At 43.6% G+C, this 17643-nt stretch overlaps 1 protein-coding gene across 4 annotated transcripts in view; it reads left to right on the top strand.

Annotated features, from left to right (window-relative positions):
- Positions 1-17643, top strand: part of LOC137430118 (polycystin-2) — a 121229-nt gene that overhangs the window by 22169 nt on the left and 81417 nt on the right. For 3 of the 4 annotated variants that reach the window (XR_010985001.2, XM_068120687.2, XM_078780256.1), the window contains exons 6-8: positions 4170-4386; positions 7032-7202; positions 15490-15671. Coding sequence is in view for 3 of the 4 variants with exons in the window: in XM_068120687.2 (XP_067976788.2) it covers positions 4170-4386; positions 7032-7202; positions 15490-15671 (570 nt within the window). In the remaining variant the exon portion in view is untranslated. The remainder of the gene's footprint in view (positions 1-4169; positions 4387-7031; positions 7203-15489; positions 15672-17643) is intronic. The other variant, XM_078780254.1, reaches the window with a different exon arrangement.

The following is a 17643-nucleotide window of genomic DNA, read 5'->3' as shown; positions in this document are numbered from 1 at the left end:
AGAACCTGCTTCAGAGTACAAAAGACCTCAGACTGTGGTGAAGATTTACATTTCAATAGGACAATGACCCCAAACATGCAGTCAAAGCAACACTGGAATGGCTTCAGAACAAGAATGTGAAAGTCCTTGAGTGGCCCAGCTAAAGCCCAGACTTGAATCCCATTCATATATCTCTGGAAAGATTTGAATATTGCTGTTCACCAATGCTCCCCATCCAACTTGATAGAGCTTGAGCAAATCTGTAAGGAAGAATGGGAGAAGATCCAGAAATCCAGATGCGCAAAGCTGATACAGATATGCTCAAGAAGACTCGAAGCTGTAATCACTGCCAAAGGCGCTTCTACGAAGTATTGACTTAGAGGGTTGAATAGTTATGTAAATTAGATATTTCCACATTTCATTTTTAATTAATTTCTAACAATTTCAAAAAAAATAAATTCCACTTTGACATTGTGGGGTATTATGTGTAGATCAGTGACAAAAAATCTCAATTCAATCCATTTGAAATTCAGGCTGTAACAACAAAATGTGAAAAAGTCAAGGGGTGTGAATACTTTCTGACGGCACTGTGCATACTTTATGGAGGTACTCGATTGAAAAAATATTTTAAATAGTGTACTACTGGCTGCCACTAGGTGGCATTTGTGGCCTACGTTAGCACAGTCTGTGTGGACAAACAAATCGACACATAAGCAAACAAAAAGACATGTAGCCTTTCCTCTGGTGAGGGTAATTAATGTCATATTTTGACATCCTTTTATCGATCCATGGTGTAACCTGCTCTAGCTATAATCTCTCCTATTAAAATGCTTTTGTTTCTCACTTTGGCTTTCAAGCCCACATAAGATGAGTCTCCATGAAACAAACAGATATGTATGTTCCAGGAATTGGTTTCCATCTAAGGAATGCATTTTTATCATGTGTGGAAAAATTGATTTAAAAAACGTAACTTCCTCTTTCCCATGCCCACACCAAATAGGAAATAAACAAGAATAAAGGACACCCCTCCCCCCCCCCCCCCCCCCCCACCTCTTGTAGTCAGGGTGTATGAGTATGACATATGGTTGTGGCATTACTCACGGCACAATGTGGAGCATTACAGGAAATTTATTGGCAAAATATCTCGCAAGGCAATACACAGCTCATGATAAAAGCACCTTGTACACCATTTATTAAACTCTAATGAAAATTGAGAGATTTTCCATCGCAATATCTCACAAGACAACAAAACTCATTATACAAACACTGTGCAGTATACGAGAGTACACTGTACCATCATCATGCGCCTTTCTGGTTCCTCTTAAAACAAATGAAGCACCATATTGATCTAGTCAGCAGATACAGCCTCCTCCAGGTTCTTGAAAGGATCGGCTGTCCTCTAAAATGAATGAGTCTCGTTATTTCATGATGGCATGCAGGCTCTAGTGCATCGAGATGTTGTCCAATCAGAGAGTTTCCAAATATAGAGCAGAATAAAACAAGGATGTATGCTCGTCCCAATGCTCTTTGGCCTCTTCTTCTCATTAAATCCTGCAAAGAGCTTTTTTTACGAGGATCACTGGAGTGGGCTGTTCCTTCCCTGATGCTTGTTCAACTCATGGCGGATGAGTGCCAAAATGAAAGCATACCAGTTTGAATCCGAGAACTTCAATCTGTATGCTGATGACAGCATTGATTTCCAATAGGGAAGCATATCGACAACTGCTGTGTGACATACACTACATGACCAAAAGTATGCGGACACCCCTTCTAATTTGTTGATTCTGCTATTTCAGCCACACCTATTGCTGACAGGTATATATAATCAAGCACACAGCCATGCAATCTCCATAGACAAACATTGGTAGTAGAATGGGCCGTACTGAAGAGCTCAGTGACTTTCAATGGGGCACCGTCAGAGGATGCCACCTTTCCAACAAGTCAGTTCGTCAAATTTCTGCCCTGATAGAGCTGCCCCGGTCAACTGTAAGTGCTGTTATTACTCCCGCCAGGGAGTAATGCATTCACTCGTGTCCGTGTGTGTGTGTGTTCGTGTGTTTGTGAACAAGATGTCTGGAAAAGTTCTGAACGGATTTGGATGAAAGTTGGTGGGATGATTGCCCTTGGGATAAGGAAGAATTGATTAGTTTTTGGTGAAGCTCAGGATATTATTCCCGATTCAGGAATTTTTTGAAGGATTTTTTTACTATTGGAAGATGGGGCTCATTTTTTTTTTGACATTATCTTCTATATATTCTATATTTAACATTGTGATATGAAAATGGTTTTCATATTTGTTGTAAATGTAGTTTAAACTCGTGGTTATGCATTAGAGTGGTGTATTTTTTTCGCAGCGTCGTCTTCAATGTTCATTTTTTTTTTCTAATAAAGACATATTCTGTCATTTTTAAACCACCAAAGTGTGTATTAGTTTTCCCCGTTTCATAAAATGTATCGTTTGATACGTATAATGCTTTAAAACTGTTTTTTTGTTGTTGTTTTTTTTTTTTTTACCTCAGGAGATACTTCCGCTTTTATTTGTAATCTATGCAAGACATGGAACCACTCACTGCAAAAATGCAGCACGTCAGCAGCTACACTGCTACCCCCAGTTTCAAAGAAAAGTACCATTTAGCAGCAAGTGCATAACTTCAGTGAATTTATCAGTGATTTTTAGCTCACCTGGAACGAAGTTCAGGGGAGCTTAGGCAATGGCGCGCCCGTCAGTCTGTTAGTCCGTCTGTCAGTTCGTTTGTCCGTCTGTCCGTCAGTCCGTCCGTCCGTCAGTCCGTCAACACTTGAAACTTCTTCTCCGAATCCGCTGATGGGATTGCGACCAAATTTGGCACAAATGATATTTGTTGTGTTCTGACAGGTTTGTTCACGGCATTAAAAAAAAATCGAGATCTAAGGGAGTCTATCGGGGACAAAGTGGATCCAGGTTTGACCCTCCAAAATAGGAATTTGCTTTTTCCTCTTAAACTACACACACAATTTCGATGAAACATGACCACAACCTTCATCACCCGTGATGTACCAAAGTTTGTTCACGGCATTAAAAAAAAATCTGCCCTTTCGGGGATCTACGGGTGCCCCCAAAATAGGTATTTGTTTTCTTTTCAGAAACTACATAAGCAATTTCGATGAAACTTCACCACAACTTTCATCACCCGTGATGTACCAATGTTTGTTCAGGGCATTAGAAAAATTGGGGTCTTAGGAGGTATATGGGGTTGGGGGAGGTGGGGTTTGCCCCCCAAAATAGGTATTTGTTTTCTTTTCAGAAACTACACAAGCAATTTCGATGAAACTTGACCACAACCTTCATCACCCATGATGTACCAATGTGTGTTCAAGGTATTAGAAAAATTGGGGTCTTAGGAGGTATATGGGGTTGGGGGAGGTGGGGTTTGCCCCCCAAAATAGGTATTTTTGTGTTTGCTTGTTAAAGTCTTATGATTATGTTAGTATGATTCTAAATGCTGCCCTGTCTTCTAGCAACCATTGAAATTGGTTTAAAATACCCTTAGTCGGTGCAGTATACTGTTTATTCTACCAGGTGAGCACCAGGGGTATTGCCCCTATCTTTATTTAGTACGATGTGGTAATGGCTTGTGGGATTGTCTACAGGTATACACACTCACCTTTAAACAGTCTGGCCTGGGCCCACGGATGGACGTTAAGCTGGGTGTCCGGTCTGCTAGCATTATTTGTTTAGTTGATTTTTATTCTTGGAATTGATGAAAGAAGATAAAGTTTTGCGGCTGGGTAAGCATCCGAGAGTATTGAAGGTATATATACAGTATATAACATGACACTCACCTGCTCTGCCAACTCCAATCATGGACAAACAGGACAGGCCCCTATGTTTATGTGGTGGAAGCCATGTATGCCTTATCTACAATTCATAGATCCGTGATTTTCACCAATGCCTGCCTGCAATTCAACAATAGCTGCTGCAAATGCTTTGAAGATTGATAGCTACTCTAAAAGGTAATTGTAAGAGCTGTAAAAAGGTATATTCCAAGAGTGACATAACTACCAGTTCCATCATTGAAATGCAATAATTTTTAGTATTTCCATGCTAAGCTGATGCTCTTTAACTACCTGATGCATTGCCTGCTTTGCATAGATTCCTTTGCTATTCCTGTTGGATGTTATGCACGTTGAATTGCTGTGATGTATTGCAGTCTACTGGTGGAATTTCCAGCTGTCGGTGGAGCTTTATCATCCTGGGAACTTCAGCCTGTCAAAGGCAATAGTGGAGCCTGGTCAGCACCTTGGAGCTTGTCTCTTGCCTGTCTCCTGCTCCTAGTCCAACTTGTTAATCAAGGGAGAGCATGCCATTCACATGGCTGGAGCCACATGACTTGCCCATCAACCTGGCTTGACGTCACTGTCATTATTGTATGCACCTTTTCTCTTCTTCTTCTTTCCTTTGATTTTGCCTTTTTTCTTGAATCATTATTACTCCTTTGCCTTTCTTTTCCTTTTACATTTTCCCTTTATAATTTAACATATTGTAAGGGCCTGAAGCACACCAAGCCAAGCATTCAATCAAACCGGCTTTATTTATAGGTTATAACAATCAAAATCTATTCCTATACATAAAGAAAGAGGAAACAAAGAAGGAAGAAGAGAGGGAAAAACCAGATTAGGCCAGCACGAGAGGGAAGGAGTAGGCAGCCAGGGAGCTGGAGGGTGCTGCTCGTGTAAAGGACCCGGGATGACCTGAGGGAACCCCTTGGAATCCGGTCAGTCCCAAGGGACGACCTACAGTCCTGTGCTCCTGAAGATGTCAGAAGAGAAGAGACCTAGACGATGAGGATGTGAGCGGTACTGTATCAACTCAAGGCCAGGTCGGGAATCCGAACTGGAGGAGCTGCAGCGAGAGTTCGAATAAGCACGGCATTCAAGGCAGACCCAGCAGTAGGCCCCAATGCAAGCCCAGCAGTAGAGTAGGCCTCAATGCAGGCCCAGCGGTAGGCCACAATGCAAGCCCAGCGGTAGGCCCCAATACAGAGGTACGGTAGCAAGAGTTCGATCAAAAGGCAACCTTCAGGTAGAGAGGCGGCCGCAGGGTTTTGATTAGGCCCAACCTTCAGGTGGAGAGATTGCAGCTGAAAACTCTACAACACACGAAAAGGCACTCTGCCATGAGCCCTCCTCCAAAATGGCCACTCACTCTCTGTGTCTCTCTGTGTCTCACTGTGTCTCTCTGTTTCTCTCTGTGTCCCTATCTCCTATCCTCTTCTCTTCTCTTCTCTCTCTCTTTCTCTCTCTCTCGATCAACTTCTTGATCCCTCCTCTGCCCCACAGCCAATCATAGGCTTTACACCTGTGGGCTGGCTTGATTTAACTCGGGGGGGGGGGGGGGGGGGGGAGTGGAATAAGCCGCATCAGAGAGAAAAGAAGGGTCGTAAACCATAACAATATGTATATTCCATTACGTATGTATGTATATATATATATATATATATATATATATATATATATATATATATATATATATATATATATACATATATATATACTAGCAGAAGTACCCGGCATTGCCGGGTGGGGGAGGGGAGGGGAGGGGAACGGGGGAGAGGGGAGGAGAGGGGAGGAGAGGAGGGGAGGAGGGAAGGGAAAGGGAGGGGGAGGGGGAAGGGGAGGGTGTAGGGGGAGGTGGAAGGGGAGGGGGGAAGGGTAGGGGGAGTGGGGAAAGGCAGGGAAGGGGGTAGGGTGGAGGGGGAAGGGTAGGGGGAGGGGAGGGAGGGGACGGAGAGGGGGGAGGGGGAAGGGGAGGGGAGGAAGGGGAGGGCCAGTCAACAATGACGTTGCAGTTCTCATGGGAGGAGAGCAGCACAACAATCGCGACATCGTCCTGCATCTTCGCAACAACAGCACGAAGCTGATTTTGGAGACTCACCGATCCTGTGACGCCCTCCAGTACCGGCGTTGCCGGGCGGGGGAAGGGAGACCCGTATATTCCCAACCCGTACATTCGCCCTCTCGACTCAAGCTCACTCGGACAAAAGCCTCGCACAAATTACACCGTGAAGGCCCAATGGCCATGCCTATCCCACAAATCAAGTATGTGAGCGAGTCTGGTGCACTGAATTGAAAATATATAGAACGCTCATACTCCGTGAAAAGTGAAGCCGCCGTGTCGCCATCTTGGTAAACACGACTCGACCAACTCGCTTTGCGGATCTCGTTTGTTTTGAACGTGTCCCAGATTTTAAAAGCGAGACAACTGTTAAAATGCCATTTTGTGCGGCAATATACTGCTTCAATCGGTTAAGGAAGGGTTGTGGAAAGACGTTTCACAACTGTTGCAAAGACGTTTAATTCATATCGCACAAAATCGACACAAAGCACGATCACACAAAAGGTGAAGAAACGCAATCGCTTTTTGCTCTGAATTACGTGCAAACGCATGAAGGAAATCACCATCGCCCAGCATCGAGTGCCAACCAAGATGACACCCGGTAGCTGCATCTCCACCTATGTGGTGTGAATGGCAATGGTCATTCTATATATTTTCCGTTCAGTGGTCTGACAGCGAGGATGGAACATCACGTGATCGCTCTGAGCGAATCAGCGAGCTGCTCTGGCACCGGCTGAGATTCCGTGTATAATGTTCCTCGCTGAAATGCGCTGAGGTATATATGAATAAAAAATATGGATCTCGTCAAATATTTTTAGGTAGGCCATGTCCTTCCCAGGCTCAATGGCCATGTCTATGCCAAATATCAAGCATGTGAGCCTCTCTGTTTAGGAGTCTATCGGTAACATACACACACACACACACACACACAAACAAACTGTGTTTTATTTATATAGATATATGTGTATATATATATATATATATATATATATATATATATATATATATATATATATATATATATATATATATATATATATATATATATATATATACATACAGTATGTTTAATCTTACTTTATAATTTTGCTTTGATTTTTATTACGTTTTTTAAAAACACATCCTATTCCTAATACATATCTATACTCGTTCTTCACAACGATGCTCCTCCCCTTAGCTTGGCTGGCTCGTTCTGAGTTTTGGAGCTCATGATGCTTTCAACCTCCGACCATCTCTTTTTTCTGCTATCCCTTCTCCATCATCATTTGTGGACCTCCACCCTACAGCTGCATGGCAGATACATATCACCTATCTCTCTAGCTCTCTCCTGCTGGTGTCTTGGTTACAGGTAGCTATCACCTCTCACGCGTTAATCATTATGATCTGTTCTGTTGCTAATTCATTCCTTACCACAATGACATTCATTTATCATTTGGACTATTTCAAGGAAATGCAAGGGAATGGAAGTGCTGGATAAGGGAAATCTATGCTATCAAGGTATTTTGCACTATATAACTGTTACGTGCTCCTCCCCGACCCCCTGGTCACGGTGTACCTCCGAGCCCCGAGAGGAGTCACGGCAGAAAAATGTGTTATTCTGTGTGTCAAAGATCAATGGAGAAGCCACCCCAATTGTTACTCACAAACAAATATTGTATTAAGATCAGACAAGAATAACAGTACAACCACAATAGTATTCAAAAGTACAATCAATATGTCCTATGATGGTACCATCAGTTTTGTAATATATAACTCACTGTGCTCCAAGTGAGTGAAACAAGGACATTCCCCAATGTCTCTTAATCCCGGCTTCAAGACGAAGTTGATTCGCTCCAGCAATCGCCAGAACGATGTCCAATCAAGACCAGAATCCCGTGCGGATGGCAAGTACAGTCACACCCCCGAAGCTGTACAAAGGCACCCTCAAGGCGACTGGGAAATCCAAAGGCGCCCTATTGGCGACTGAGAGATCACACCCTCAGGTATGGACGAAGTAACCGTCAAAAAGCCACATCACACACACGCCCCAGATCGACGTCTGAATGCGATGAAAATGGTTGAAAAGAGACGAAACCGCGAGCGAAGCACAAGTCCTGCACGAGTCAAAATGGCTGACGACCCGCTCTTGAGACGTAACGGCCTGGCGATATTTCTCCTCGGAATCCACCGCCAAAAACCTCACATGCAGGTTGATCGGTCACAGCGATGACAACTCTGTCGCAGGAATTCCTTTCCCGGAAACCCGATAGTTCGCTAGTGACTCTTGCTCGCCAACATTCGATTCCGAACTCGGAGCAACTCGGCTTTCTTGTCCGACTCCCTCGCTCCGCCCTTTTTTCTCCTCTTCTTCCTCTTCGTGGTCCGGTTCCCGATCCGGTTTCCTCTTTCTTTTAACTTTAACTTTTTTACCTTTTGAAAACAGTTCATGGACAATAAACCTTTTGAAGACAATAATAGTACATGGAATCAGAAATATTTACAGTGGATGCAAACCACCACAACGGAAGTGACGAATCTGTAACATAACACATTTATTGCAGGAAGATGGTTCCACATGACATATGTTCAAAGTGGGCTGCAGCTTATTCCCTGGGCACCTGACATGAATGCCATCAAACTCATCTGGCAACATATGTATTGGGAGCTGTAGAAAATCAAGCTCTGTCAATTAGTATGCAAGAGCTGCAACAAAATTTAGTCCACATGTGACAAAATCTGGATGAAGTTGTTTTGCAGAAAATTATTGATTTGATGCCTTCAAGGATTCAATCAATGTATTCCATGCCAAAGGACTTGATGCCAAATACTATATGTCGTTAAATTGATTGTGTTCATATCACAAATTGTTAAAATATAGTTTGTTTGCAATCATCAGTGTCCATTTTCTTCTGGCAGGGCAATATATAACCCCAGTCGCAGCTGATGGCAATTGATTAGGTGATAGATGATTGATTGTTTTTGTCAATTGTAGATGAGAGATGTAATTGAGTCTTCAATATATGTAATGAGGGAGGCAATCTTGTTTCTCACACTGCACTGGTAGGTTTCTTGTAACTTTTACATTGCCTAGTTATTCTGTGGTTTTCCAACTAGCGGTGAAATTAGTCCGGTGGTTGAGTGATTGTCTTGCTTCCGGCTTTGCAAGTTGTAGGTTGTTTGCAACTAACACGCCGTATGGTTATTCTACACTGTCGCTGATGATCCTCAAACAAATGATGAAACTTTTCCAGCAGTCTCGTGGTACATACATACATATACACCTAAGGTGGGCAGAGGTTATGTTTTCACTCCTGTCTGTGTGTTTGTCTGTGTGTTTTGTCTTTCTGTGAACAGGATATCTCAAAACGTTGTTGACGGATTCGGATGAAATTTGGTGGGCAGGTTGGGTGTTTGACTAGGACGAAATTATTATATTTTGGTGAAGATCCGGATCTGGGTTTGGATCTGAGAATTTTTAAAGTGATTCTTCACCATTGATAGGGCTAAAAACGATATATAGCACAATATCTCAAAAAGTTGTGGACGGATTTGGACGAAACTTGGTGGACAGGTTGATTAGGTGACAAGAACAAACCAATTAGATTTTGGTGGTCCGGGTCCAGATCCGGCCTATCATTGGGATAAAAAACGCAAATAGTTCACCCTGGCGGAGGTATGTGCTGTACCTCTACCAAGTGCCGTTATAGTTTATGAAGTTTTTCACGATTTATTTGTATTTATTTATCATGTTTTTTGTATAAAAAAACATTTGTGTTTATTTGGGAACCCATCCTGTTTCTTTTAAGCTCCTAAGTTCAGAATATAAGAAAACTTAGACAGAGCAAGAGTTCATTTAACTTGTGATGCTTGAAAAACTAGAACGGCACTCAGTAGAGCGCATACCTCTGCCTGGTGAACAGTTTACGTTTTGTATCCTACTGATAGGCCAGATCTGGATTCGGACCTCAACCAAAATCTAATCGGCTTCTTCTTGTCACCTAACCAACTCATCCACCAAGTTTAGTCATAACTCGTCCATAACTTTTTTAAATATCATGTTATATATCACTTTTCACCCGATCTCTCAATGGTGAAGAATCACTTAAAATCTAAATAAGTCTTGTATGTGAATCCATATTCAGATCTTCACCAAAATCGAAACGACTAGTCCTTTTCACACACACAACCGGTCCACCAAGTTTCGTTCAAATCCGTCAACAACTTTTTGAGATATCCTGCTATTTATCATTTTTAGCCATATCACTCAATGATGAAGAATGACTTAAAAATTATATTAGCTGGATCCAGATCTTCACCAAAATTTTACTGTATTTGTCCTTGTCAGACACCCAACCGGTCCACCAAGTTTCGTCCAAATCTGTCCACAACTTTTTGAGATATCCTGCTATTTATCATTTTTAGCCATATCACTCAATGATGAAGAATGACTTAAAAATTATATTAGCTGGATCCAGATCTTCACCAAAATTTTACTGTATTTGTCCTTGTCAGACACCCAACCGGTCCACCAAGTTTCGTCCAAATCTGTCCACAACTTTTTGAGATATCCTGCTATGTATCGTTTTTGGCCCGATCTCCCAATGGTGAAGAATCACTTTAAACAATTCTAGTAGCCGAATCCGGATCTTCACCAAAATCTATAATTTCGTCCTTGTCACATACGCTACATCTCTGCCAATTTGTGCCCGAATCCGTCCACAACTTTTTGAGATATCCTGCTATGTATCGTTTTTGGCCCGATCTCTCAATGGTGAAGAATCACTTTAAAAATTCTAGTAGCCGGATACGAATCCGGATCTTCACCAAAATCTAATAATTTCGTCCTTGTCACATACGCTACATCTCTGCCAATTTTTGCCCGAATCCGTCCACAACTTTTTGAGATATCTTGTTCACAAACGGACAGACAAACGGACAGACAAACAGACAGACTAGGCCTCAAGCTGAGGCCTGAAATAGTGCCAAAAAATGAGTTTCGTTCCAAACTCGTGGGACTACGATATCTATGCATTGTTTTATTGTATACAACATGCCTGACCTTGTGTTAAAAGTTTAACTCTGAAATCCTGCCAGTTTCCATGAACTACCATGTCAAACTAGGTCATGTAGAGTCAAAAAGGAGGGTTTTTAGCTCCGGTGCCGACTTTGCGGCGTGGTATCTCCGTCGGTACATATAATTCAGCCTAGGAATTTATGCTAGGCACAGACCTCCCAAGGTTCTGTGGCCCTGTCAGTTTTGAAGGCTCTTACTTACGCACGCATCATACAGCGGAAATGTAAAAAATGTACTTTTGTCGTTCGTACCTACTGTAAAATTCAATGAATTTCTCCGAAATTAACCCAAAATATTTTCGAAACCATCAGAGATATCCTCTCGAAAATGGGTAAGCTTGGCATATGGAAGGGATACTGCTTATTGACGACGTTTCGTGGTTGTCTGGAAAACAACGGATGAAGGGGGCGACACTAAAAATGCCTCCAGATGCATATGGGGACCGCATGATGACCAGGGAGAGCATAGTGAATGTAGGGTAGCGAAGCTTGGTAATATGGTCGGCGGTATGAATCCGATGAATACATGATAATCCATTGATACAATAAGTATCAATCCATAGATAATAATAAGGCACACACCTGAAGTAAATCGCATGATAGTTTATTCACCGTCGTGTCAATACGCAAAGATGCAGGCTTCGATGTATGCGAAAATTCTGAATGTCCACGGGCTCAAGTGGCATTCTTTATGTCAAAACATTACAAAGTGAATGGAAAATGCCATAAACTTAGAACATAAACTTAGAACTTCGATATTACATGACAAATTTGGTCAGTGCGCTTTCCCGTCTCATTCGATCCATAGGCAAAACATTCCACCTCCATTCCACCCCAACAGTTATTCATCAAGATATTCATCGTTGTCGATGTCCACACCTCCATCCCCTTGTAAGCGCTGTTGTGATGTTGTGTGCCCGCCTAGTGTGCTGAATTAAAGCATACTTCGTTGGAGGCATGCTTTGTTCACATGGGGAGGACGAGGCAAGACAGAAGACTTTGTATCTCGCGTCATTGACTTCGGTGGATGTAGTCTGCCTATACAAATGACAGACGAATGTTTTTAGCCGGACAATCAACGATTCTGGCAGGATGAATTCCTGCCCAAGTTCAATGAAAGCATTGGTAAACTCCTCCGACGCTGTCATTATGGAAAATACTTTACGTTTGCCCTTCCCGTAGAAGGAAATTAGTATGTCTTAAATGATATGTCTTCATGTGGAGTAACCGGCCATGTGGAGAGATCACTTTGTGCCTTAGGCCCTGTGGAGTCAACTTCACAAAACAGGAAATTGTTAAAGTCACTGAAGAGGGACAGCGAACATGGGTGGCTCAGCCATCTGGCAGATCATGCTGGTATCATTACTTGGCTGGTACATGTGCTGGAGTGTTGCACACATTTCTTCCAGCAGGATATTAGCCAGAAAAACACATCGCTGCATAAATTTCAATTCATGTTCTGGTACAAAAAAATTATTTCACACTTTAGCAGTGGTTTCGAAACTTACCTCTCAGCTGTACTGCTTTGCACTTTCATCGGGGTTTTCCACAAAATTTTACAGTAATCTTTGTAATGAAGGAGCTGCGCTCCAACGCGAGTCGAAAGAATTGACGCGACCAAAGACGGAATTCGTCTGAGTTGCTTTATTGAAACAAAACAGCTCAGGTATTCTGACAAGCCCGTTTATCGGGCAGCAATATATATACACATTTATGCCGGGGCGTTTGCCCGGGAAAACCGAGACCGGGCATGCCCGGGTGTCAAGGGCGAGTCCTGGAAAGGCGAGTCTGGACATGCCCGGGCGTCCTGGACGCGGCCTGGCAAGTCGAGGCTGGGCGTGCCCGAGCGATCTGGGCGAGCCCTGGAAAGGCGAGAGCGGGCATGCCCGGACGCTCTGGGCGAGCCCTGGAAAGGCGAGTCTGGACATGCCCGGGCGTCCTGGACGCGGCCTGGCAAGTCGAGGCTGGGCGTGCCCGGGCGCTCTGGGCGAGCCCTGGAAAGGCGAGAGCGGGCATGCCCGGGAAAGACGAGACCGGGCGTCCCCGGGAGGTTCGGGCGTGCCCGGGAACAGCGAGTCCGGGCATGCCCAGGAGAGGTGCGTCTGGGCCCGTCCGGACGAGCCCGGCATGGCGATCGCGCCCTGGCCGCGTCCTGGCAGGTGCAAGGCGATTGTGTACATTCAGCGGGAACCGCTACAGTAACATACTTTGTGGTATCTCACTTCCAGGGCAACGCAGTCTTTCCCTCTGATGTGCAATATGATGCCTTCGTCATTTTTGAGAGTAGCGGCTTCCAGCAATTTCCCTGAAAACATAGATCAAATGAATATCACAGTTTGTATTTTCCCTGATCATTCATTTCGGAATTCCAGTCTTCTATCAATTTCTTTTAGAATATGTATTCACCTGCTGTTAACGTTTCAGCTTGCATCAAGCTATCCTTTGTTGTTTTATGAGAGACTCTCACGTACCGGTCTGCCTTCTTACAAATAATGCACACTGTTGGTAGGACATGTTTGGGTGAATGCAGGTCAGAACGTGACCTCAATTTTTTCCACGGACTAGGCCTGTGTACAGCAGACTGGTACGTGCTGTTACGTACGTTACGTACTGGTACGTACAGCAGACTCGGTTGCTGGCCTGTGTGTACTGAACCTGAACACTGAAGCGATCCCTCACTCTCCAAACTCTGCTGCAGCTGCCTCTTCAGACATTTTTTGGAACTCAGTTCTATCAGTCTCTTGTTGATGAAGCGTTGATAACATTTAGGGTGAAATCCTGCCTCTGCAGGAATGTTGGTGAACTCGACGTTGACCAGATGCTGGTGTCTGTTAGCAAGATTGTGACACTCACCGTCCAATTGCAGCCACGTCTGCAGGCATTCACGATATTTACTCCATCTGAGTTCGAATCCCGGTCGATCGCTGAATTAACGCCAGGGGGGTTGACTCAGCCTGTCATCCTTCCGAGGTCGGCTAATTGAGTACCAGTTCACTGGTAATTCCCTGTTTGTCGTTAAAGGCGGCAAAAAGGGTTGGCGTCAGGAAGGGCATCTGGCCGTAAAACATTGCTTCAAAAAGGGGACCAAAAAACAACAACAACCACGGTTCCCGAAAAAGGCCAACCCCCGCTTGCGGGGAAAAATGGCCTCGAAAGGTGGTTTATTTTGAGAGGCGTAAACGGCGAAGTTATGTCATTCACGACGTGTTCAAAGTGCATGAAGCACTTTAAACGCGATTTTCCCGAGGCCATGACTAAACATTCAGCGCGACATGGGCGCCGCCATTTTGTATGTCATGTGACCCAAGCAAGTGTTCTGATAGGCCTATCAAAATTAGTGCCTTCGATGCAAGACAAAGTAGTGTGACATAAACGCGTGGAAAACTTTCAAATGGCAGAATCTGTTAGTTAAACTTTTTGTATGTGCTACAACTCGGCACGTACTCAGATTACCAGTGCTTATTTTTTAGTCTCTCTGACCTCGGAACGGGATTGAACGATACACGGTGTCAGCCTGAGGCCTAGACAGGGGTGAAAACATAACCTCCATCCACCTTTGGTGGCAGAGGTAAATATCCACATTCCCTCAACATCATTTATACATTTATCTTCTATGGATTCACCCAAACCTTCCCTTATCTTTATTTTAACTTAATGTGATGGAAAATAAATTCAAAAATTAAATTCAATAGTTATTGTTGTCGTTGTTGTTGTTTGGGAATAAAACCGTTTGGTTTTAAAAGAGATAAGGAGCCTTGTGGTTCACCCCAATCCTGCGCACGAGCACAAATTCCGCCATAATTGACAGTTAAGGTCTGTTCGGCCCATTCTTTCAGAGGCGGTGTTAATCACCCTGAACACGACAATATGTGCAGTCTTGTAATAACCATTCACCTCACAAGGGTAATTATATTATATTGTAGCGGTTGCCGCTGAACATACACAATCGCCTTACACCTGCCGAGGACGCAACCATGGAGCGATCGCTGTGCCGGGCTCGCCCAGACCGCCCGGAGACGCTCAGTCTCGCCTTTCCCGGGCATGCCCGGACTCGCCTTTCCCGGGCTCGCCCGGCCCGTCCGGCGACACCCAGTCTCGCCGTTCCCAGGCATGTCCAGGCACGCCCGGCCCGTCCGGTGACACCCAGTCTCGCCGTTCCCGGGCATGTCCAGACTCGCCCAGGTCTCCCAGACACGCCCAGTCGCGCCTTTTAAGGGCAAACGCTCCGGCATGAGATATTCGAGTGCTTGTATATAATGCTGCCCGATAAACGGGCTTTTGAGTTTACCCGAGTTGATTTGATGCAATAAAGAAACTCAGACGAATTCCAGCTTTTTGTCGCGTCCATTCTTTCGATTCGAGTTGGAGCACAGCTCCTTCAATATCATGTTTGCTACCCTTGTCGTTTATGTTATTTTGCCCGTAATGCTTGTGCTATTATATACATTTTCACTTGATTAGATTTAATTTTTTGATTTAAATGATTTAAATGATGAATTATTTAATTTTCTTATTGTTTACATACTCTAACTGGTAATTGCGGCACTGGGAATATATGTGGTTGTGTGTATCCTGTGTTACAGGGGTTGCGGTACTTGGCTTTGTGCTCAGCGTGGCGCCCACTCTCTCTCGCACTTTCCCGTGCATTTCCCCATCTCCTTGCCACCTCCATGCTTGCCATTTTTACATTCTTATGTTTTGTCCAGCTCTCTTTCCTTATGTTCAGCACCCAGCTCCCAGAATTCTCCTCCTTCTTCCGCTGCATGTAAGTAATGCCTTAATTTCCGCTTATATTTCTCATGTTTCACCAACAATAATAGTTGCACTGGTTGATAATAATAGATCAATAATCATCAATACACAATGCAAATGAAAATGATTTGGAACAATATCGTTGTGGAGATATGCTAAGCCCAACTGACCATCATTCCCGATTGAGAGCATTGCCAAATTTGTTACCCCATGCACGCAAAGCATAAAGCGGGGTTAAGCAATTGGGTCATGTCTGTCCGTCCATCCGTCATATCAGTTTATGATCGAGGAATGTTATAAACAGCTTATTTTAAATTGAATGTGATATTTTTGAACACGAATCTGAACATGAAGAGGAAGACAAGTTTGGCATTTTACCATACATTGGCTCTGAATTTGACCCAGTCGTACGTGCGCAGAAAGGAGTGAGATAATTTATTTACGCTTTCTGCCTGTCTGGCAATCAAACGAAATTGAAAATCATTCCAAACAGGAAACTTACTGTTTTTAAGGACGTCATAGAGGACACAAGCAACAGGTGTGAATAAGTTGAATAACATATGCAACATGTTTGATAGGGTGGCATCATAGACGCTGGGTAAAACGGAGGTAAAACCGAGAATTAATTATATATATATACACACGCACCTTGAAACCTTTATTTACACTGAATTATATACTTGAAGACTGTATGAAGCAAATCGCCTTCATAATACTTCCAAGGACCATGCAATATATCGATATACGTATAGCATTAGAGGGTGTGGCATGTTTTTCGAGGATGTACCAATTGAGGATTTTGAGGTGAGGAGGCGACCATTATGGGTATGTACCAATCATCCCCATCTACTCATCTTTATCGCAGCCATCATCAACATCGCGATCGCATTATTGGATCAAGCTTATTATTGTTATTATTGAAGGTAAGTTTCATGATCTTAATAACAGAAAAATACACGTTATTTTACGTTACGAGGGAGATACCCATGCTACGCACGGGTGGGAGGCCAGAAGCCAAACAGGCAATGCAGATACGGAGAATGCTAAAGCATGAAACAATAAATTCCACATTCCTGTGGCACCTTCAGTTGCACGTCAGACATGGACAGCAAGTTCGTGAAGGACTTCCATGAAAAACGTACCCGTTCGCAAACAAACGGGTACGTTCACATATATAAACATCGATCGTGGGACCATGGCAAATCTGCATATGGCGGGCGATCTGCGAAGTTCACGTTCAGAAAGTAGAAACCATCACGGCATGTCGTCATTCACTTGAACTCGATATCTCTTTTCATTCCAAACAACATAACTCCAATCACAAATTAATCACAAAATAAACTTCTAACAACATTGTTAATGTTTCCTTCATTGTAAAAACTACCAAATCAACAGTTAAAAGGATTTTGAGCCGATAGCTGTTACGGCCTTGGCAAGATCGATGGAGACAGCGATCTGTTAGCGTATTCACCGCCAAAATAGCTATGTGGAATTCTCTCATGTAAAGATTAAATGTCGTTTGAACTTTGGCCGAGGTCATTATTTACTTTTAATGATGTTTATATCATTAAACCCAAACCCATCCCTCTCTGTACCCACCGTACACAGTCGTACCCAGCTGCTCCTGGACTCTGTGTCCTTTCCTCCTGACAAGGTGGAAAAGTTTCTGTCAACCCTCGACTCTGATTCTGCAACTGGACCTGACGGCATCAGCCCACGGGTCCTAAAATCCTGTTCTTCTGCTCTTTCACTCCCTCTCTCTGTTCTCTTCACCCTCTTTTGCTCAAGGTCATCTGCCATCTGCTTGGAAATCTGCCAACATCACCGCTTTGCACAAAAAAGGTGCAAAAACAGATCCCAGCAACTACAGACCAATCAGCCTTCTCCCAATTATCAGCAAAGTAATGGAATCCATCATTGCTTCAGATATGAAATCTTTCCTCTTCTCCAATGGCTTGATCTCTGATCATCAATTTGGTTTCAGA

Source organism: Myxine glutinosa, chromosome 6 (genome assembly GCF_964187855.1).
Source record: "Myxine glutinosa chromosome 6, kmMyxGlut1.1, whole genome shotgun sequence".
In the NCBI taxonomy this organism is placed as follows: Eukaryota; Metazoa; Chordata; class Myxini; order Myxiniformes; family Myxinidae; genus Myxine; species Myxine glutinosa.
This window is presented reverse-complemented; position numbering and strand designations above follow the sequence as displayed.